This window comes from Echinococcus granulosus, assembly GCF_000524195.1.
Source record: "Echinococcus granulosus chromosome Unknown EG_S00048, whole genome shotgun sequence".
Taxonomy (NCBI): Eukaryota; Metazoa; Platyhelminthes; class Cestoda; order Cyclophyllidea; family Taeniidae; genus Echinococcus; species Echinococcus granulosus.
In genome coordinates, this window is record NW_020170428.1 from 326909 (window position 1) to 351103 (window position 24195).

The following is a 24195-nucleotide window of genomic DNA, read 5'->3' on the forward strand; positions in this document are numbered from 1 at the left end:
ATGGATCCAGGGTAGATGGGTGGATGGATGGATGGATGAATGGATCCAGGGTGGATGGATGAATGGATACAGGATGGATGAATCCAGGGTGGATGGATAGAGGATGGATGAATGGCTATGGGGTGGATGGATTGATGGATACAAGATGGGTTCGAGATGGATGGATCCCTATGTGTCCTTAACAGATTGGATTTGATATTGCCAGCTTTTCTAACCAATGTTAACTCCAACATGATTTGCATCTTCAATAGTTGGAAAAGAGAGGTCTTGGTAAAGGGCAAGCAAGTGGATTCAACCTACATTCATCAGCCACAGATGACAGACGGCAGGCTTCAAAAACAACCCATTTCTACCTCATCTTCCTTGTCCCAATGAACCTTTAATTTTAGATTATCCAATGACTGACTGACTGACTGATTGACTGGCAATGCAAAATGGCTTTTGCCTTCGCATCACAGGTCAACCCCGAACAATCCACCCATGCCCTACTGCCCGGACCGCACTTTCAATACCTGTATGTATGGTACACAGCAAACGGGATTGATCATTAGAAATCGTTTGCCTGTTGAAAACAAAGCAATAACAACGAAGGGCATCTACCTCCTCAATATCACACGACGCAATCCACGATAACTCGAGAATGGACAGGTTAACCTCTCCATGAGGAATGGCTGACAGTAGTCAGTAGGTCGGAATAAATATCGAATCTTTCAATAGACCTTATTACTGAACTCGAGGGTTCGGAGAGGAGAATAGCCCTTCACCCTCATTCTCGTCCTCTTCCTCCTTATTCCTCCAATGCCACCTCTCCAAACTCCCAACGTCAAGGGTCTCCCGTTCATGACATTTGTGCTACACAATCACATGCAAAAAGGAACACCATGGCGGGAGATATAGGCGCAGCAGGAATGTGGATGGATGGGGCCAAGCTTCGTAGTTCGGTTGAAAAAAAGCATTTGAGCAAAGTGGACACTGCGTGACTGGCCTGCCTCTCATTCCATCAGCCATTTCGTCCACTTTTACTCCAAAGTTGTGCAATTTTATTCGGTTACTAGAGTAAACTAAGGAAAAAATTTTTGAAATGAGATTTTTTCAGACCTGTGACACCGTGGTTTATGTTTATTATGATTGTAGATTAGCTCAGCTTAGGCTTTACGATAAACGGGCTGGAAAAACTATCTCATTCTGGCCCTGATCGAAATCTGTAGCCCAGGTCAGGCTCTTCTCTAAGTCAACACTAAGTTAACACCTACCCCTCTAATTCACGTCGAATGGGTGATAGAAGTTTTTCGCGATTGAAACGATGCAAAAAAAGGTCGATTCAAGCAGTAGAAAGCTCTTCACCACTCTTTCTTCTCCCCCACCCCGCCCACCGTCCTCTCCCTACCCTCCGCCCTCTCACCTCGCCCCTCGCACCCCCCTCTCTGCTAAATTCTGACATTCGCTTCGGTCAGAACTTAATGCTAATTGGCATACGCCAAGCACACGGAGGCTGTTACGGTGGTGGTGTTAGCGGAGGTGGGTAAATTGAATCACCCCAATTCTGACATTTGCCTCGCTACCTTTCCTCTCCCCTCTCCTGCTGCCTCCCCATCATCCCCCTTCAGTTATGCGCCCCTTGCGAGGTAGATGGCATTTCGCCTTGTGCAGATCAGACCTGTCGGTCAGGCAGTTCTCTTGGGAAAATATTTGCACCTGAGGCACGCACCCAAGTGCGTGGGTGCATACTTGTACCCCCTGATTTGGCTTTACCCTCCTCCTTCAAGGTCAAAAATCAGCCCATCAACAGGTCGTGCGGATGTCAAACCGCCACCACCTAAATGAAATTTTACAATCTCGTTCTACTGAGTAGCATCCACTATGTTAGTGCGGATCTTTTCTATGACAAAAAGACAAATAAACTATCGCCACCTCCGCTCAGGTCCACTTACTTGACATTTCCTGTCCCCCAGTTGTCGTGGAATTGCCTCCACCCGTTCCAGTTCCATTGCCACTACTAGATCCAGTCATGTCGATTGCAGGCCATGAGCCATTCTTCCCTCTCACGTCTGTCTTCCTCGAAAGTGGATTGACTATTCCGTGGGTGCTGTAATGTCCATATCCACTACTGCTGCTGCCACTACCACTACCGCCTCCGGACTCGTAGGGGAAGATTCGTGACACCTCAGAGGCGAAAGGATTGGTCGGACAGGGGAAGTAGGGTTGTTGACTCCAGGGATCAGCATCTCGGTAGAATCGGGGAGGTAAGGGTTGGTCCGTGGTGTCAGTGTGATGGGTATGAGATGAGTAGGTTGAGTAGGCAGGTCCTGGTGGAGCTAGAGGTGGTGGATACTGGGAAGAATTGGAGTGCGCCACCATCGGATGACCACGGTAGACATCTTCCTCTAGGAAACTCTCGCTTCGATATCCTCCAGGGGTAGAATTAACGAATCCTGGTCCACTGAAGCTGTGATGAAAGTCTACACTCTAAAAGAAAAAAATGCGGGTGGAGGCGAAAGTTTTACAAATGACAGTGGCGCCGAAAAGGTGACAGGTACTATCAAAATCTTTTCATTTCCTTCTCTTCAGGACGGGAAGGATCAACATGAGAGAGAAAGAGGGGAGAGAGAGAGAGAGAGAGAGAGAGAGAAGGGTTAGTCATGCAAGTGCTCCATTTTGGACAAAACTCGACGCCGTTCACCTGTCAAAACTCCCCAATTTAAGGTTGTCAACCAACAGAAGGCTTTTGCGACTTCTCAGCGCATTAATTAACTAATCATTTACACCTAGCCCAGTTTGTCTTTTCTTTTTGTGGTAAAAAAAGGAAAGAAAAGTGAGTACCTCTTAGAAAGCTGGAAACCAGAGAAGCACATTACTCTTTTGACATGTTTATTTAAAAAGGCAGAACTAAATCTAAATAAACTCGACGCCTTTAGCTGCTAGCCTCTTCAGATAAATGGGGAAATTTTTCCGGCAGAAATTTATAAAGCTTTAAAATTATGAGCTTAGCTGCTCTAGGTAGTGATAACGGCACAAAACGCGGTGGTTTAGGGAGAAGAGTCTCCTCAGCCGCCTGTAAGACAGACTTGAGCCGAGATGGAGACACGAGGCTGTGTGGCAATTTTTTTCGGCGATGGGAGAATGGAAAAGGGACAGTGTCAAACTAGTCATTAATGGCGCGTCTATTGCCACAAAGAGGGAGTGTTTATTGTTGCACCATTTCTAGATGAACTTTTAAACTTCCAACAAAGAGTCCTCAAAATAATGCAATTTTCCTGACCTTGTGTTAATTTGCTCTACCGTGTCATTTAGAAGGTGACCAAACAATTTCGCGGCGTTTCTGAATAGGCTTAGACAATCACTTGGCCAATGGGAAACAGACCAGCTGTGGAGAGTTTGCTCTGAACAAATGTTTGTTCTCTCCCACCCGGGTGTTCCATTCCACATGTGGTCATGGTATTGTGGAGCACAGATGTCACGAATAGGTGGGGCTCGACATTGGAAGATTGAGGAGGCGGCATAAGAGGTCGAGGAGGAGGGTGAGTCAATACCTCCTGCTGCCCATCCTCCAGTTCAGTGATGAGGTCTTCCGACAGGCGACACCTGTCTGATGACTCCTGACAGCTCTTCCTCATGAAGTTAACATACACACTCTTGAATTGTACGGATTTGCATCCGGTGGATGGACCGTAGTCATGGCTGTTACTTGTCTTTCTCGTGGTCGCACACACACACACACGCACAAAAATTGGTGTGTGGCTTAGAAGTGTGACGGACGACACCTTATTGTTCTTTCTGAGCTAAAAAATGACCTTCAAAATGGGAAAGACATGTTTCATTGAAAGTCAGTCATCCAGTCAACAAACTTTCCAGAGCGGACTGCCAGTTTGCCTCAACTATCAGCCCTTTTTAATCAGTTATGACACCTCATTGTTTCTTCCAATCGGGATTAAAAGGCCCTCCGAAATGCGTGTAATTCATTAGACAGCTCCACCTTTTTCACGGTGGCAAAATCTGCTGCCGCACCTTCTCCAAATGTCATCTACCAAATTTGACAAGAAGTGTTAAATTTGATCAGTCCAGCGGCCAGGCTCGGACTCCATCAATTCAGTCCAACTGAAATGAGCGAAAAGCATTAGAGTGTTCCACTAAAAAGTACCATGACAACTAACTGACAAGTATTCACCCCTAGCAGTTGACATACAGTTTCCGGTTTCTGGGACGTTACGTACCCACCTTATTTAAGTAGTACCATAAGCGCCTGTGGGTTTTAGCTTGATACCTCCTAGGGATCGGTAAATATTAACCCATTTTTTGACCTGGACTTTGATCCACTAATACCGAATCTTATGGTTTTCTTTTATTACAAAATATATTTAAAATCTTCTCTGAAGAAGTACTGCTTTATTCAGCCCTGCAATATCACCTCACTTCCGCCTGAATGCCATGCACCCGGTGACACCTCCAAGCGGTGGATTTGAAGGAAGGAGGTTAAGGGCAATAAATACACGATGAGGTGAAACCATAATCGCAAGGGGATAACGGGAGCAGCGAGGTGAGGGGAAGGGGAGGGAGGGAGCGGTCCGTATTATTCCCCCGTGTTTACGATTACCAGTGACGGTTGACAAGCCTGAAATGGTCTAGTTACTGGGGTTCGCAATTGCCATTAACCTGCCTGTCATACGAGTCATTATGCGGGCAAATTATTGGAGGTCTTACCACTGCCAAGGGCTAGGGAATTCCACAAATTCGGGACATTCGGGAGATTTAACGCGAACTCAGGACAAGAGCACGGTGGAATGAGAAAGTTGGAAACTGCTCCACACCTTCCCGACCCCATTCTTCAACATTTTTAGCCTACCATGCTACCCGATCCTCTGGCCTGCTCCTCGCCCGTCTGGCCTTCGTCCGCGTTTTGTCGAAGGGTGGAGGACTTTCCAGACGCCGTTGCAGTATTGGTGGCGTTCTCGAAGGGAGTCAAATCGGAAGCGAAGGAAGCGGACGAGGGTGGTTGGGGACTGCCAGCCGCTGAACCTGTGGAACCTCCAGATTCGCGATCCTCAATCACCAGATCGATGGGAATCTTGCTCTTGAGGCAGGCGATGTAACGAGTGCAGAAGTTGTCGCAGAGTTCGTGAACCTTGATAAGAGAAATGCGTTAACTTTTTTGTCTACTTAGGTGCAATTAGACCTTTATTTTTCCACTGAAAGGTGGTCTCGCGTTGAATTTCCCTTACAGTACATTTACAGCCCTTTTAATTAACCATGAAAAAACTGTTTGTTTACTTATTTTTTTTTGTTCACAAGGTAGGCATATAAGGCGGGAGTAACTTCACCGACAGCACTCGCAAAATCGGACAACAAAAAAGACAACTTGCGTGTGCCCTCGTCTCGACACGCGTACGCCGGAAATCCCATGCACACACGCACCCACGCACACGCCACTTTTGGTGTGGGGAGCGGCGAGAGGGGCGTCAACAGGCCTGTCCCACGCAATGGTCGCATTAATCACTACCCCAACCAACACTAACACCACACCACACTGCCAGAAAGACACATGTCTAAACAAGTGTGTGGATACCTTTTCAATCTCCAGAAGATGGAATCGCAGTACGTGTATTGCTTGAATCATCTACAAATAAAGAAGGTGACTTGAAACTGGACGCTGAATTCTTTTAAGTAGCAGCAATGTCAACTCACGAGAAAATTTAACTCCTGGTTCAATGTTAGGAGCGGTCGATTGGCATTACTCATCTGAAAGGAAGGTTGCATAGAGGTCAGGTATCTGATATTTATTTAACTCTGCGGGGTCACTGTGACCCCCTGCATGCTGGGGTGGTGGGGGCTAATGAGCCCCACCCAGGCGTGTACCCACATCCTCCCTTCCTGGGGTGGTGGCCAAAACCCAAACATTTCAGAAGGCAGAAGGGTTAAAAAAAGGTAGAATCTTGGCAAGATCCCTCTTTCGAGTTCTCTAAATTGCCCATTACTTTGGGGAGGAAGATCAAATTAGTCCCACCCCGTCCCCTTCTTCTGTCCCCTCCTTTTAAAATAATCTTACAGCATGTATCAAACTTCTTTGTCTTCTTCTAACTTGCTTGTCCAATTTTATGAAGTGGATCAAGGGGTAGTAAGAATGGATTTGAAGTAATAAAAAATGGAAAACTCTGAAATTAATTTCTAACCAATGTACTTTTATGTCATGTGACTACATCTGTCTGAAAGTGACTGAGGTGACAGGTGTGTTGAGTTGAGGGAAAATGTTGTCTCTCATGCATCCACCGGCTGGGAGTGGGGTAAATAATTCAGGGATGGCTCTGCCGTTGCAACAGATGAAGAAGGAATTGTGAAACTGGTTCACGAAAAAGGGAGAAAAATTAAAAGTGGATGCTGGTAGTCAGCTAAAACTCTAAAGGGGATTTTCCTGAAACTCGTCATTGTGGTGATCGGTGGGTTCAAGTGTTTAGTGCACTGGGGAAACTCGTCAGGAGCGAAAATAACTCATCGAGTGGATGACAGTCTTGCAATGCATTTCCTCCTCCACCAGTTTATGCATGCCGCAGTTGCAGATCCGTCGACTTGGCCATCCACCAATGCATATCTTTGCTTTTTTTGGATTCAATCATTTTTTCTTTCATTCATTTGACCACCCATCTATTCATTTATACACCCATCCTGCATCCATCTATCCATCCTGTATCCATCCATCCATCCTGTATCCATCCATCCATCCTGTATCCATCGATCCATCCATCCATTCATCCATTCCGCATTTATTCACCCATCCATTCCGTATCTACCCATCTGTTTATCTAGTATCCATTTATGCCGGATCCATCCCATATCCATCCATCCACCCATCTATTCATCATTCCACAGATGTTAGATTCATCAATCCCTCAATTTCCTAATCCACTCATTCCTCCAGAGGTCTACCAACTTCACTTCAGTCTCACGGGCAAAGTTTCGGATGTCCACCAGCAGAAAACACCGAGTGTTGAGCTCAAGACAAGGTTGCACAGCTTTGATAAGGCCGCCTGCCGCAAATTTAGCTGACTAGTAAGCCAGGGGTACGGAAAAATGAAAAAAGACAGACAAATTTGCGTGTGTGAGACAACCTTAGCCCAAGAACATTTGCCATCTGAGGGGCAAAATTCCAAAGTGATTTTCGTGAAAGATTTTGTCCGGGCGAATACGACCTCATGAAAGGGGAGCATCTGAGGCACTAATTTACGATCAATAGTAACAATGAGGGAGACTGGGAGAGAGAGAGAAGGGGAGAGGCGGAGAGCGAGAGGGAAATGGGAAGAATGTGTAGAATTTGCGGGGAGCACATAATTAATGAGGCAGCCTAACTCAAAGTGACACCTTTGTCCGTATGTATGCGCGGTCGTTAGCAAAAATGGTGGTGGCGGTGGTGGTGGTGGTAGTGGGACTCGCTGTTGTTGTTGTGGTTGTTGTTGTCGCTGCGTCTGCTGCTGCTGCTGCTGCTTCTGCTAGCCACAGACAAGGGGAAACGGGACACGAGGGGGTGTGGAGGGGGTGGCGGGTGGATAGCCCTTCAAGACCGCATGGATAATTAATGCACCCACCACCACCACCACCACCATCACCACCTCAGGTCCACCGCTTCTCTGAAAAAAAAACAGCAGAAGCTATCCCATCCACCGCGGTCACTCTGACAACGTTACATTTTCATCCTTCTCATTCGACTCCTTTGTGTCCCTTTGCCTTTCCCCAATAACCAATCAAATTGAAAGCCCTGTATGGGTAATTGCAGAACTGCTAGACATCACCACATACATGACCTCTCATTCCTCGGACTGGAAGGAAGTGGACATCTAAAACCATTCAGGACTACGGAAGACAAGGTAAGGCTGAAGGGGTTAAAGGACAACGATCCAAAAAGGAACCGCTTTAAAAAAATGACCTCTGATGTTCCCGCTGGTGACTCCTTTTTATAATTTACAAAATCTTTTTCTAGGAGATCCTTTTAGATTTTTTGAAAGGAATATTCTATAAGCTCTGCTAATTTTGGAAATACGGTTTTAGTCTGACATCCTGGTCAAACATTCTTTGGCGATTTTCTGGCGTCGTGGCCCCTGATAGCTCCCAAAGGAATCGAAAGATAGTTTAAAGTTTGATGTCATTGTGTTTCAAGATAGCTAATCGAAAATCACGACTTAGTTTTTGTTTTTTTCTAGGAATAGCCTTGACTTGTTGCGATACCTTGTGGGGTGATGAGAGAATGTGAATCCCTTGGGGACGACATCATTTTTCAAGCGTCTGAATGACTGTGGAAGTGCTGCCTTCCTGAATGCAAATTCAGACAAGCATTTTCAGGGAATTGTTAGGTTTTTCATTTTTAAGAAGCCTCTCAACCACAATTTACTGGCCGATTTTTAAGCCTCCCCCCCTCGACGAAAAGGACATTTTCTGAATTCCGAGTTCCACAAAATCCTGTCAGGAAAGAGAACAGACATATTAAGTATTTTGGGATGTTAGTAGGAAGAAAACTGTGCGAAAAGATGCTCACGATAAAGCCACAAAAGCAAATGAGGTAATGTTGTTGTTGTTGATGATGATGACGATGGTGATGATAAAGCAGACTCAGAAACACACGTCATCTTCACCGCCACCACCACCACCACCGTCATTTCACACCTCCATTAATGATGGGGAAGGCAAGACAAGGCAGGAGGAGGGGAGAGGGGAGGAGGAGCAGAAGGAGTTTTTGCCTAATGGCTGCTGCCAAAAGGCTGCTCTAGACGCACCATCATATCTAATGGAAGTGCTCGTCTCGAGCTGGCTGGTGGGAGGGAGTGGGGTGAGGTGGTGGATGGAAGAGGTAGTGAAAGGAAGCTCTCTTGACTGCAATCGATGGGAACTAGACCCTCTCCGTTCGCGCCTTTGTCTCCCTCCAGGTAATATCTGCTCAGGATATGAGTGTACCCACCTTTTTTAATCAAGCAATGAAACAAAGTGAGTCAGCGGGGCTAAAGAGCACGCATAAGGTTAGTCCAAAGTTTGGAGGGGGTTGAGCTAACTCTTTCTACACATGACTATTCTCCTCTCCTGCGTTTTGTCGGAATTCCGCTACAGATTGGCTGATTTGTCAAATCAAACTTACCCCTCCCCCATCCCTGGAACCACAAGGTCAATCGTTACCTCTAAGGTTTACTCATTCCTTTTTTTTAGCATCTTTATCTTTCCCAATCCGGACAACCATTTTTTTTGGAATTCACACCAATTATATCCTTGTTATACGCGTCTCCTCGATCAAGTCTTCAGAGTGGCTTATGGACCCCTCCAGATGGTTACCAGACTCACACCTATCAGAAGGAAGGTACTTGCTTTAGATGGCCGAATATTCAGGGTTTAACCAAAGAAGAATCTAAGTAGCAACGACAATCGTGTTTAAATAAAACCAGTCTTAAAGGAAAAGGCTCCACGGTGGAACATGAATTGTGGCCAAGGGGAGTAGTGGGTAAGACATTCAGAAGTGGAACGAAGTACATCGTGATTCTTGAGTGGATCCTTCAGCCTCTATAATCGCTCTGACTGCGTGGTCAGCAGTCCGTGCCTTTGCATTTTCAGACCTTCTGTACCTGTTGATTAAAACCCTCGGGAATGTAACCCTATTCTATTGCGGCTCCAGGAATGCCGCCAGAACCACACAGCCGTCCATCGACCTTGTATTATTACTGCTTATTGAAACCCTACTACCGCATTCTTTTTTACTCTTACCTTAGATGCATCCCCAGTCGCTTTCTTCTTCGCTTTTTTCCTATAAAGACCTAAAAAAATTGTTTTTTTCTTATAAATACGACTGTAAAATGACCCAGTCATTTTATGCCCTCTTGAAAACAATGTCTTGTGGCATCCCAAAATCGCATATCACAGTCATGCAAAACCAAAAAAGTCTACAAAAATGCAAAATTTATCCCCATTATACAGTATTCTGTCTGCCTACACCACAGGAAACATGGCGAGAGAGAGTGTAGGGTGGGTAGGATGGAGCAGAGAGAGCGAGAGAGAGAGAGAGGAGGGTGGGAGTTGTCAGGCCAGAACGAGAGAAAAAACACGCACCTCCCATCACTACCATCACCGCTAAAGCCAAACACGGTTGTGTTTGACAAGAACGTGGGTTCAACGAACCCGCCTTGTTTAGAAGAGCTTCCTTCCGTCACACCGCGGTTAGTGCTAGCACGAGTGCTGCAGAAACAACGCCGGAATACGAATTAATTCACACTTGAAGAGGCGTAATTTTGGTTTTGCTTTTTAGGAAAGTAAAACCAGTAAGCCAGCGAGGAGACACAAATGGTTTTTTGAAATTACCCAAATGCTTTCAAAATAAGCATAAAAGTTGGTGCAATGATGCGATCAAGTGTGGTGTTGTGGAGGCCGAAGACCACACACCGAGATTTCTGGGCTCCTTTCTCCTTCAACCCGCTGTCACTAATGCCCACATTAAAAAAGCTGACTGCATATTTATTCTACAACTTGCAGTGTCACGTGGTCTGCCCGGAGGTGACTTTGACAGTTGACGGCGAGGGCCTCCTCTCTGGTAGCCAGTAACACAAACCTGCGTCAAATTTGCGCTAGATCAAATCGCTACTGAAATTCACGGGAAAAATTTGTGGATTCAGAAAAAAAAAAGCTGAAAACTGCCGTCTTCATTGGAGTAAGCACCAATATAAGTAGCATTCCCTTTCACACAGCGCCAAAAATAGGGCTTTTGTGGGGAAAGATGTAAGTCATCAAAATTTTATAGAAATCGTGCAGTTTTTAACTCCACACCAAAATTGGACACGATGTTAACAGCATAAGATGCAAAGGTTGCTACAAGTGGAGAATGCGACACCTTATGACGTGCAAAAGTAATTTTATCATAGTTTTGGAAATACTCTGAAAGGGTGGAATAACTCGTAGGGGAACCATTCCAGCACATCGACATTCGGCCTGCAGTCATACCATTCCTCCAGTGACGAATAAGTGTAGTCAGGCGTCAAATTTCGCACCGAACCAATTATTCTCACGGTAAAAATTATATCCAGCCAAATAAATTATTAAAGAATGACTGAAAATGTGGTCAGAGCTTTAATTTCACATCAAACTAAACAACACTAGACGCAAATCTCATCGGATTGTTTTCCACTGATTCGCCTAAAATGGCGATAGCACGTGGTGGGTGCAAACATTTCCGCCCCGGATTTAAAGACAAATCCGCTTTTTATAAACAACTTCTTCCTGTTTTACTGCCCCCCGTTAGGGAAAAAAATACTAAAACAAGGAATTTAATGCAAAACCAAATAATTTTAACGAAATTTTAAATTTACAGGGCAGCATTTAAATCAAAAAATTGCAAAAGTAGGCTGGCATTTGAACCGGAAAAAATGGGAAGGAAAGGAACTTTGTAGGATACCAGTGGTGTCGATAAAGGTGAAAAACACCACTGAAAGGCGCCGCTCAGACCAGTGGGAAAGAGAATCACGCAGAGGTCGAATTTAACTAATCCCCACACATTTTTACTTTACTATCCCTTTTTAGCGGATTGTAAGATTACTTTTTTTAAAATCGTGAAGTCTATCCATAGTGGCGTTCAATTTGTACACCAAACCAAATATGGGGAAATTAGGTGTCTCATTGGTTATTTTGCAAGGTCCTATTGGGATAAATTTAAACTAAAAAACTTAGAAAAATGGGAATTTTATAACATTAGCATAAAAAGGTTCTTTTTTGTTAAAAGCTGGTAACCGAAACCCCTGGCTCATCTCAAATTATAAGTAAGAAGAGCGCGATTTTAACATGAAAACGAAATTTGTAAAAATCCAATTATTTTTGGATACAATAGTGAAGTAGTTTGGAATTTGAAGTGTAAAAAGCCCTCCAAATTAACCCCTTTTTACTTTCACTTCTTTCTATTTAAACCTTTCAGCCTGTGGTATACCAAATGTGGCAGACACTGGAGCTGTCAATTTTCACGGCAAACTGAATTTTCGACTGCTTTGTGAAACATCACGAAGGTGTCTGTAGCCGTAAATTGGAAAAATTTTACAAATTACTGAGTCAAAATATCTTTACTTGTATAAAAAATCTCCTTTTTACGAGACCTAGAATTACTTAAACCAATCAAGACCCCTTTTTTTCAGACCAAGTAAAAAATTGAGCTTTCATACTTTATCTCCTGCTCCTTCTTCTGAGACTTTTTCTGAGAGCCGAGCAAGCAGGCAAGTAATAGTATGGAAGAAAATTCACACGCATCAGAGCAGAAGAGAGAGATATATTTAAAAGCTAAAAATAGCACGAATCGAAGCTTGCGCCCCTTCCCTCCACCCCACCTCATCCCATTCTACCTCACTCCTTAGTTTTTTTTTTCCTTTTCCTCTCACCCTCCCTGGCTCTAACCCTCCCCCCCACCTCCTACCTCTATTCACACCATCGCTTGCCCATCAGGTCTAATTAAACCTGACGTCTGTGCCTACATTCGTTTGTGCTTTCGGTCGTGCTTACCTACCCACCTACGTACCCAAGTCTAGATAGTGTTGTTGAAACTGCATCAGCTAACAACAGGGGTAATGATGATAATGATGATCAGAGAAAAAGGGGAGAATGATAGACCAACAGACCTCTTTTGTAAAGACAGCAATGTCTTCTTGAAAGGACTCCGAGGAAGAGATGTCCATTCCACCATTTCGAAGGGTGCTGTCACGAGGAGTGCAGGTTGCCAGCTGACATTTCTCGAAGATCAATGCCAGAAGGGGGAATAGGGGATGACTAGAAAGGATAAGGATTTTTTGAAATTTTGTCAGGACGTAGGGGAAGGGGAGGAGAAGGGGGAACTAAATTATTTGATTATCAAAACTGGTAAAAAGCAAGCTCATATGCCTTTTTGTTTAAACTGGAGGAAAGATCCGCCTTCTTTTTTTCCTCAAGGGATAAATAATTGTATTAATGAGTTTTATCCTGATTAATTACTTTTGTTTAAGTCGTCCGTACAAGTGCGCTGGCTTTGCCTTTTTACTGATTGGCAACATGGTGTTTCATCAGTTGTAAGTCCGTTGAGTACAAGATGCACTCTCACAGTCAGCACGACACATTTTCTTGACCCCATGGAATTCCCTACATAAGTACACGCGTCAAAAATATGTGACACAACATATGTCACAAATATATGACGCGCATCCCTTAACAGTTTGTGGTAATGGGTTAAACTAAATAGTGTGACTGAAAAAGAGGGCAGTTTTTTCTGCCCTGGCTACGAGCGTGTTAAAGTCTACTTGTTATAAAAACTTGACACCTTTTGAAAAGGAAAAGCGGTGCCTTTAGTGAAGCCATTATTTGTATCAAAAATAAGGAAAAAATTAATCAGGGAAAATCTTAAATTCTACAAATTTAGCCTTATTAATGCAACGATCTGAAAAATATTTACCTCCCTTTACTTAAAACGAAAGAAGGGCCCGCAGCTAAGAGGCCAGCTGCTTCTTATGTGCTCTCAGACCCACTACCGGGTGCTATTGTTGTCACCTCTAAAATGGGATGAGTTTAAAAAAATAAGAAGAATAACATACAGTGTGTTAACGTGATAAGCTGTCGTGGCTAACTAGACGTTACGGATCTCAAAAAGGGGAGGTAAACATTGTTAACCCCCCATTCCCCCATAAAACCTTGACAATTTGTAAATCTCGCCCCCTCCCAAACTACACAGCCATAAGAGGTCTTCTCCATTTTTAGGAGTTAGAAGTAGGAGGTGGGAGAGAGAAACAACGAAAGTAGATTTTTGGGGAGAAGAGAGGGACATGGGACAGGTACTAGACATGTAGAAAAATCCAGGTAAATGGTCTCTCTGTGCTGATAATTTATTATCCACTCTTCCATTCAAAAACTGGGGAAAAACTTTTTCCCTAAATAAAAGGGTAATAACTCTTCCAAAAAATGATAATTTTTTTCCTCAAGTGATCAGAACTTACTTGTGCAAAGCTTCAGTGTCCTTTTTGAGGTCACTGCCGAACTGTTCCTCAGGCATTGGCACCTTTTGGAAGGCGTGCACTTCACTAACGTAAGACTGATGAGGAATATTCAGTTTCAGTGGGGACTGTCCACTATTGTTGCTGTGGTTACTGTGGTTGGACAGACTCGATGGAATCGAGATCTCAGTCGTGGATACTGAGGCCGGCGGTGGAAGTTGTGGTGGAGGTGGTGGTGGCAGTTGTGCTGGAGTCTCATCCAACTCAGCGGAAGCAAAAGTAGGTGTTTTTGAAGGTGTTGGCGGTGTATCTCCATTGGTATTTTCAAAAGTCTGTAATGGACTCGCTGTTGACGCGGTTCCGGTTGCTGTGGAAGAACTGGAAGCCTCTGTCTGAGGGCAATGAGTGGCCACCACGCTTGAACAGGGTGAACTGAATAGCTGATTAAGGGACAAATTAGACACAAGAAGTAATTATCTTTCCTCAAGTAGGTAAAAAGCAGCTCTTTGCTTTTCTCAGTTCTCTTGTAGGATCAGACAAAAAATGTGTTTGGTTCTTCTTCAAAAAGAATTCCAATTCTCCCCCCCTTCATCTCTAAACCTCACCCAAACTACAAATAAGGTAAGCTCAAATACAGCCGCATCCCACTGAAAGAGGCTTTGTCAATCCTCGGTTGAGGGTTGACCGGAACAATCACCTTAGCTGGGTAAAGGTGGAAAAGGGGAAAGGAGGCAATTTGGCTGGTAAGCGGGCTCGGTACAAAATAAATTCAAAATAACCTGGCTTTTTTCCGTCTGAAAAAATGTCATTTTACTGCTAGTGCTGGTGCTGCTGCTGCTGCGAATTTCGGTTCACTGACACTCACGAAAGTAGAGGCAAAGGGGGAAGTGGGGAGGGCGGTGAGGCACAGGGGCGAAGGGAGGGGGGAAGGGGAAGGTGTTGTCGAGGCGGGAAGAGTGAGAGAGAACGAGAGAGAGAAGCAAGGCCAAAAAAAATAATTAAGTATTTAGAAAAATTGTTTAAAGCCCACCGTTTAAAATCGATTTAATTTCTGGGGGTGTTAGTGGTGCCCACGCGTTCGATTACTAATTATCGGTAATCAATTATGATCAATTAGCTGTTTTGACAGCTTTCAATCTACGCCAGTTTAAAATTTACTTTTATTTTTTATAAAATATTTAGATTGTTCTGGATATAAAAGGCAAAAAAATCCCTGGTAAAAAGTGTTGTTTTTTATTCGTAAGCTAAAAATTTATTTATTTAAATTGCTAAAAATAATTTTGTGGTAAAAAGTAACGCAGGAGATTTTCTTAACTTAATTAATTTTTAATAATCTAACGTCCCTGAAAATCTAGCCTCGTGTGTCACATATATGTGACAAATGCTTTCATCCAACGGTGATGGAAGGAAAAGCTTCAAACTGTTGAATTAGTTATAATAAGTAATAACAACTGATACAATTTGTCACCTAGACGGAGGTTGGTAGCGAAGGTTCCAAGGGTATCCCCTAAATCTGGATAGATTTCGAGATGCCGCAAATAATACATTTGTTTCCATAATTGTTGCAATCACGAGGAAAAGATTTGATCAAGACGTAGTGAGTAAAATAAAAGTGAGTATCTTTTGCTTTGCTAAGAAGACTTCTCATGTTTTGCAAGTGACGTCCAAAAGGACTGCCTTTTTCCAAGCTAAAAATTGTAAATATTTATTACCGGAACCGAAAAAAATGGCAACCGTAATGTCGGTGTCAATTTAAATTTGCCCCTAAAATTACTCCCGCGTTTTTTTCTAAATCAAAAAAATAGGCATTGTTTTGCCCAAAAAATGCCTCAATCCACAAGGAGGGCTTTCACCACCCCCAGAAGGGGGTTTGGATTAACAATCACGCGATTAAGGGCCGACAATCGACTCAAATAATTTTTCCCATAAATTTGCCATCTCATAGGTGAAAGGCGATCTGGCAGCAGGGCCAGATTGAAAGCTGCTTGTAGTCGTGTCCAATTTTAGAAATGCCTCCTCACCTCCTGCTCAAATCTTCTTGTTTTTTCGTCCCAACGCGTGCTCACAAGGGAGCACGCGCCTCCGGGTGATTCAAACGCGTTTTATGTGCCGAAGAAATCTGTTGCTTCTTAAATTCCTCCCCACTCCACCCGTCCCCCTTCTGACTCCAAATTAGACATTGCACGCAATGCAGCAGTCAATTCTACATCTCCAGGAGCGGGAGCGAAGTTAGATAGCTTCCTATGCCAGGCGTGTGATTAACAACCCTTCTGCACGGGGAGATAGATAGATGGAGAGGATTGCACTAACCTGTACTGAAGCCATGAAAATAAGGATCCAGACGATCAATCGAAGAAGGTGGAGAATCAGAACACGTGTGTCCGCACTACACACGCAACAGATGTCTTCATGGTCTCTGTCACTGACGTTGGCAGGTAGACAGATTGACGAGTTGCAGCGGTGGTGATGGTGGTGATAGCAGTGTCATCGTCCTGTCGATGTAGACAGCTGTCAAGAAGGCAGGTAAGGAGATGGATTCTTTTGCCCTTGACGAGGCAGCAGTAATGAGAAAGGAGCGTAGGTCGTGGATAGTATCCCTCGCTATTGCTGTTTGTGTGTGCGTGTGTGTATGTACGTGCTAGTCTATGCGTATACGTAACCTCGCGTTCCTGTTGGTTCTTCCTTGCTACTTTTCTCTCTAGCCCACTCTCTCTCTCTCTCTCCCGCCTTCCCGATCTCTCACCCTCTCCCTTTTTCCGTTTTCCGTGTCCCCCTCCCTTTCTCCCCTTCAAAATATGTCTGGCTCGAATGATAGATTACCCCCTATGATATACGCGCTGGCGCACAAGTGCGTACGTGCTCTCACCGATTGGTCAGATGGGGAGCGGAGGCGCGTGTTTTAGTAGACAGACAGGCGTGGAAGCGGACCAATGGCGTGGGTGACGAGGAGGGGGTCGCAGACATCGATTGTTGTTGTTGCTGTTGTCTTTGGAGGTGATAGTAATGTTAAGGGAAAATTTGTCACAGATATTTCGTCTCCCCTACACTGATTGTTTAAAAAGGGTCAATGAAGATCACTAAAAATTGAACTTAGTTTGATGGTGGGCCTATATGCTACTTAAATGGTTTTAATTAAGTAGGTTACAAATGTTATGCGCATTGTTTGATTTGTAGGTAAGAAAAGACAAAGTGCTTTGGGGTCTGATAACACTCTTTGACAACTTTCAGCATAAACAACGTATTAACGGCGAGGATGGACTCAAGAAGACCTTAAATCTCTTTAAATTAAGTTAGTTTCTATTATTTATTTCTTGGTTTAATCAAACGCAAAATTCTTTGCGACTCCTTAAGAAAATGAAGCATCGTATCACAAACATTATAGAGTTAAAAAAATGTCTTTTTTTCCTTATTGAGTGTTTGAAATATTTTTACCAAAAGTCAGCCCAAAGTATGTTTACTTGAGCTTGTTTATTTAAAGAATTACTGAAAATGCTAATAAAATTAGCATTTTTTTGAAAAAAAGAAAAAAAGGATTTCATTATTTTTTGTACTGCAAAAGAGATAAACTTGCATCCCAGCTTACTCATGTGGCTCAAAACAAACTTAAATTTATTTGGCTAAATTGGTTTCAAAGCCGTCCGGGTGTGAATTTATTTCTTTTTCTCCTGTTTCAAATGAATCACCCTCGAACCTGTCAAAACTGCCAACCGTGCGCGATAGACGAAGCTTTCAAACGCCTTTTAAAGTAACTAACTACATTGATCCTGTGGTTGGAACAAATACTTTTATTCTGCAATGAACGTATACGAGGTTTTCCAGGAAAAATTCTCCTTTAATGGGTGGCCGAGCCAATCTACCATTACAGTGGAAAATTGAGGTGGAGTGCCTCCAGACCTCTGAACTGTAAATTAACCTCCTGGAATTGCACGAATGCTTCAACAAAGCGCACTGACCATCGCACAAGAGTGCTAATCGTTTTCGTCGGATGGAAAATACCTTCCAAATCTGCCGGCATTTTATTCAATACGAAATCTCTTCTTCGGATCCACTACAAGTAGGACAACCAAAAGCAGGCAGGAGGAGTTGGGTGGTTTCCAGCGGAAGAAGGGGGGGGGGGAATAAATGGCTTAGGTCCTGAAAAACCGATAAAATTTTGCTTTTGGTTTTTGTTATTTTGAGTACGTTTCCCTATAATGACTAGTTGCAAATTTTGGGCACGTGCCAGCCTGTCAGTATTTTTCATTGTGCTTCGCACTACTCTCTTCCTACCTCATAGGCCTGTATCATTGAACGTCTTTTGAGTGGATCCGATAGGATTGAAATTTTTCCGCTCCGAGGTTAAACCCAAGTGTAAGGCGAGTGAATCTTCTTGAGAAGGGGTGACGAAAGAACAACACACTAACCAACCTGGTACTGGTGATGGAATTTTCAAGGAAGGCGAGGATATTCTGCCATAGGATTTGAGGTGGAGACTAAATAAAGTCACAGACAATGAGTTTCCAAACTTGATGCGTTAGACTATCTTCTGAGTGTCCGACTTGGTGTAAGAATTGGCTTTTTTACTGTCAAAATCAATTCTCTAAATACAACTCTAGGGTGGGGAGGGAAACGTTCCTCCTCTTCTTTTTGAGAAATGGCCAAGACTGGCCAATCGGTTAGGCGGGAGAACATCCTTTCCTAATTTTGACAAGACGCTGCAAAAATGACCCTGACCCGGGAGCCGATTGCCATTTTGGAAAGAAGGGAACAGAGGGGTAACAGTATCTCATCCTCACTCTCCGTAGTGCCCTCGGGATACTTATTCGAGCACTAATTGTCACCATTATTCGGGCATTGAACAATCAGAAGGTCACATGCAAAGCAGAAGTGACAGTTGGGAGATGAGAATGGGGTAGGGAGAGGAAGGTGGCTAGAGCTAGCCTTTTTCTCTTCTGATGGCAAAGTAAAGTTTGAAACTAGCTTCTGGTAAATTTGATTATTTTGACAAGTATAGTGCACTTTAAGAAACTCTACTTGCCTAATTATTTAGTCACCACCTGCTTGTATTTTTAATAATTTCTTCAGCAGTGACCCACAAGCTGCGCTAAATTGAGGGTGATGGATATCCCCGAGGTCTTATACGCCTTGGAAAGAATATGACAGCTTGCCTTTGGGCTTCAAAGATGGCCCACAGTCCAAAGTGGATGTGCTGGTGTCGGAAGACTAATGATACCTACTGTGGATAGTTGAGCCTGAGGATACTACCAAAATCTCTCCTCCAAAAGGATCGGAATGTGAAACGCCGGGATCTTGAACTAGCACCCGACATCAATAAACATGTAGCTAATTAAGCTTTAAATGTATAAAAGAAATCAATGTGATGAAATTTCAACTTAAAAGCAACTTTATAGGCCTTATTGATCACTTTGACCTGACAAAATTCCTCAATCACTTTCGTAAACTAAAATATAAGCAATAAATGTTTTAGAAATTTGCGGTTACGTCCAAGCATGAAAAACCATGGAAACCAAATTAGAACCACTTTTTATTCGATTAAATCAATTGTCACATTGTTTTTTTTCTCACTTGCTGCTCAAGGTCACGATGACAAAAACCGATTATATAATAGCGTCACTCATTTCTGCGGGATTTTGAATAAGGCATTTTAAATGTTTTAGAATTACACTGATAAGTTTGTCTGCATCCCGCTGTAAACAAACAACCAACTTATCTACAAGTTAGAGTTTCTTGTTTAAACCTAACGGCAAAGCGTATCATATTCGAAACAGAAAAATTAGTATCATTTCAATTTATCGATAAAAAATTGCCCCTAAGTAGGTCATTTCTCAATTACAAATTCTTTTGCATTTTATGGCAGGTCATTGCTTCATTAAGAGTAGTAAAGAACACCCGCAAGTTTACTGATTCTTGCCACACATTTGGTTTCGAAGTATGTAACTTATTTCTCAAATTTTACACTAAAAATAAATCTTTTCCAAACGGCACTTGCAAAATCATGAAGGTGGTGTATTTCATTAGTACGTGCTCATATATATCTACTGTTATTTTGCAAATTTCCATCTGTGTTATTGCTGTAAAAAATTAATTGATGGAAAAGCAGTTTTGTCCAAAATTGCAATTGTTCGCTGCAAACTGCGCGCCGTTAGCAGATTGTCTTTAGAGCAATAAAGTGGATGTAATTCTTTCCATGAGTGCATTTTTGAGCCCTAATTTTTGGAACTGAGGTGAATGCAGGTAAGCGCGGTGAATACCAACACTGGTTTGGAATGACAACGCTTCTGAGGGATGGTCAACAGGTTCTCTGCGATTAAATCTGATTTCAATATGGATTAGCGTTCCCCCAAAACACCACATTTCGTTAGCCTTTTGCTATACCCCAAAATATCAAGCTTCAGAATCCCACAAGCTTTTAATTTTCTAGCTCGGAAACTGTTCGAAAACTGTTTCAAGGTCGTTCGACTCACCTTCGGCTTAGGACTTACACAATAAGTATTTTTTCATTTCCTTTTATGAATTGGCTAAGCTTTCACACCTAGGAAGTCCATGACAGCACCGGAAGCATGGATCGGTGACTTGAGGCAATTCCCTACTTCGATCTACTGTTCTGTGTTACTCGATTCCCCACCCAAGGGTGCTGAATCATAATAAGTAGTGTCTCACCCAGGACAAATTTTTTCCAAATTTGCTTTGCCCTTTGCTATTTTTCGTGTCACCGCTTACCGAAGTTTGAGGTATTTTATCAAAAAGTGACTCAAAACTGTGCCAACCAAAGGTTTACCATCTGACCTTTTGTTAATAAAGGAGGACCGATTGAGTCCCGTCCCATCCCATCCTACAAGAAAGTGATGGATTCTATCCACGCATTGAATACATAATTAAGTGGAGAAGATAATATCCTTTTATTTGTCTCAAACAACACCATAGCAACTCGAGTTAGTCCTGAATACCAAATGAGGCAGAAGGAGCTTTAGAATAAGCCTACAGAAGGGCTGGAAGGTGACACCAAGAGGGCCAATGGTCGATTAATTAAACTACAATCATTAAATACTGAAAACTTGCCAGTTTTGGCCACAAGGCGTCTTCCTGCTGATTCGACCTCGACAGCGAGATTTTTTTACCTTGGCGACCTCCGCCAGTTGAACCACAGTGGCAGTATTCCGTCTTTATGCGGATAAGGAAGAGGAGGAGCATTGTCCAGACACCGTCTAATTTGATCCTCCTCCCTATTAATGATCCCTTCTGAAGGAAGTCTCCTTAACTCCAACGCTTCGAAGCAGATGCCCTTTTTTTAATGTATTTGAATCTGGTAAGCGGCCAATGAATTTTGGAGCGGGATAGCTCACTCCATCCACCCGTGCAGTATCCCTAGTCGTCCCTAAGGCGGTGAAAAAGCGCCAATGGTACAGAAGGTTTGCCATTGGCCCTTGAAAGAACTGGAATGCCAAGGTTATGACTGATTGTCCAGTAAACCAAGATGGGGGTTAAATTGAAGAAATTTTGAAGGCCAGGTACCAGGTACTCCCTTGAATACATCGATATTATTTTGCAAACTATCCCCGAAATATGGACCTTGTGAGCTTAGAATGGCTTGAGGACACACCGCTCACCAACAATTGGTTTATTGTCACCCATTTCCAGGTGGAATTGTGCCAAAATAAACGCTTCCCCACTTTTTATGCCACTTATTTAAGGCCCGGTAAGAGGTGAGAGGGAATTGTTTCACCACAGGAAGAACCAAGGAAATTGTTTTTTGCCTTTTCAACCCCTTTCCCCTCTCGCCCTACCCGCCTGTCCTACGGGTAGAGGCAGAGGAGGGGGTGGTGATGGTAGAGTAGGAGGAGGAGGAGGCAGAAATACCATCCTAGAAATCGGATTAACCACTCCTACCTTCTACCCCACACCACCTCATCCCTCTCTGTTCTAGCTCTAGGCATGCAGGTGGACGAAGTGGGGGTTGGCAAGATGGTACCCACTGTGCTGTCATCTCATGTTAGCAATTTTCACGGACCCCTTCACCTTCTCCTCCTCCTCCAACTCCTCCACCACCATCACTGCCACCTCCTCCTCCTCGTCTTTTGCTGCTTCTCCTTCCGACCTGTTCATCTGTCAATGCCTTCCACACACACACACACACACACACACAAACAGAAGCGAGCGTTGCTGCTGATGTTGTTGTTGTGCGTGTGTGTAGGCAGGCAGGCCAGAAGGCAGACTGACTGGCCGGTTGGTTGGTTGGTTAGCTGGGTAAGTGGGTAGGTGGGTGGATGAATGAATGAATGAATGCGATTTGATTAATTTGCCTGATTGTTCCAGCGAGTACTCGTGATTGCCAGTCTACTCACATGGATTCGCTAGCGTGACTGAGATGACACGAAGGGGAGAGGTGGTGATTAATTTCTCTGTGTCTCAGTAAAATGTTTGAGCGAGGCAGAAGGGAGGAGGGAGAAAGAAGGAAAGAATTCACTCCTTTCCTTTTTGAGAAGGAGAAAATTAAGTAGACATGCAATGACTGCCATTTGAAGCTGGTAAGTTGAAGAGGGTGTACTGCTTGTACAGCGTCATTTCGTGACACCTACGCCGTACAACATGGAATGGATCCGACATCCACTTCACCTCGTGATCGATATGATCGCTTCTGTCAATGCTTGCAAGGAGATCGGTGCCGAAATGCGGAGGAATGACACCTCTTACTTGAGTGGGTGAATTCACGAGGGCTCACAAATGCGCTGTGATTTGCAACGCTGCCTTTCATCTGTTGGCTCAAACCTCAACACTTCCACGCAAAACTGCATCATCGTAGAACCTTGCAGTAGTGCCTAATGGCTGAGTTGTGAGTGAGTACCGGACCTGCTGTGAAAAATTGACATAATCCAGCAGGGATCATTGTCTCCGTCATTCGGTAGAAGTAGATCGGATGGTTGCTTTAAAACTATGGCAGTCAAAAGTCCCTGACATTGGTCAATACATCGACAACGATCTACTTCTCGTGGCATGCCCTTGGATGATCAAAATTTCCCCGGTAGTTGTCGGTATAGGTCGTTATCATAACTTGGTGGAGGTTGCTGGAGGCTTGCCAGTTGAATATGGGCGGATGAGTTGCAAGCCTACCAGCTTCACTAGACATAGGCACCATGGTTCCGAAGATGGTGAAGGAGGTACTCGTAAAGTAGTGGAAGATGGTACCACCAAAAAAACCACCCAAATTCAAAAATTTCATCCCCGAGATGAGTCACTCAAGGACAAATAATCATGTCAAGGGGAGAGGGTGGGGATAAGGAAGGAAGAATGGAAGCCCCTCCATTCTTCTTAATGAAGAATTACTTGTTGATGCAGGAACGCGTCAAGGACACCCTGAAATACGTGGTGATTAAATAGTTCACTTACACCCACGTCCTATGAGGGTCCCCTAATGTCTAGATTGCATTGACTCACCCATAGTCTTGTGATGAGAAATGGCCTTGGGATGCCAACATTGACAGAAGGCGGAAGACCTCGCCTGGTAAAGTATTTAAAGACGAGGGAGAGATAATGCCCCACCCCGCTGAGATTTCCGTACTCCTTAGATGACATTCCTCCAAACAAAAGGGATTTTCTTGCCTCAGAAATAGACAGTCACATGTAAACTAGCCCAGCAACAACGGTAGATAGATCTGGGTTCAGCTATCCCCCTCTAGCCACAACAGTATCCACAGGAGCAGAATTCGCAGAAGGCATGCATCGCGTTGAAAAAGGATTCCTGATTGTGGTCCCTCCAGTAGTAAACTCCGACACTACATTGGTGGCAAAGTGATGGATGGATACCACATAGATAGTGGATACGGAGTGGATGGATGGTTCCTGGATGGATGGGTGGAAGCATGGATACGAGATAGATAAGAAATGAACACAAGAAAGAATGAATGCTTGGATGCAGGAAAGGATGAATAGATGAATGGATGGATGGGTGAATGAGTTGATAGATAAATAAATAAATACGGCATAGAAGAATGGAAGCTGAGAAACGGAATGAATGTATGGATAAATGCAGGATGGATTGATGGGAGGATAAATGCAGGAAGGGTTTGCGATAGATGCATGGATGAATGATTGATCGCATGGATGGATGGATGGATGCAGAATACGTGGAAGGGTGGGTGCGAGATGGATGCATGGATGAATGGATAGATGTATGTATAAATAAATGGATGGATGGCTGCGAGGTGGATGTAGGATGGATAGAGAGATAGATAGATGCAGGATGGATCTGAAA

At 43.7% G+C, this 24195-nt stretch overlaps 2 protein-coding genes across 2 annotated transcripts; both read right to left on the reverse strand. All coding sequences in view use genetic code 11, as the record gives it.

Moving 5' to 3' along the window:
* Nucleotides 1-1841: 1841 nt before the first annotated feature.
* Nucleotides 1842-7794, reverse strand: EGR_05941 (Homeobox protein Meis1; the record flags this gene model as incomplete). The annotated part of the gene is made up of 11 exons (XM_024495190.1): nucleotides 1842-1879; nucleotides 1932-2466; nucleotides 3342-3632; nucleotides 4841-5119; nucleotides 5384-5521; nucleotides 5561-5611; nucleotides 5680-5733; nucleotides 6916-7035; nucleotides 7176-7475; nucleotides 7572-7613; nucleotides 7783-7794. The coding sequence occupies 11 exons, from the start codon at nucleotides 7792-7794 to the stop codon at nucleotides 1842-1844; spliced, it is 1860 nt and encodes a 619-aa protein (XP_024350409.1).
* Nucleotides 7795-12542: 4748 nt separating this feature from the next.
* On the reverse strand, nucleotides 12543-23163 carry EGR_05942 (Homeobox protein meis3-B; the record flags this gene model as incomplete). Its single annotated transcript, XM_024495191.1, has 10 exons — nucleotides 12543-12756; nucleotides 13950-14386; nucleotides 16257-16332; nucleotides 16374-16454; nucleotides 16813-16932; nucleotides 21731-21807; nucleotides 21963-22049; nucleotides 22089-22186; nucleotides 22523-22636; nucleotides 23055-23163. 10 exons carry the CDS (start codon nucleotides 23161-23163, stop codon nucleotides 12543-12545), a joined length of 1413 nt encoding a protein of 470 aa, XP_024350410.1.
* Between the last annotated feature and the right edge of the window lie 1032 nt (nucleotides 23164-24195).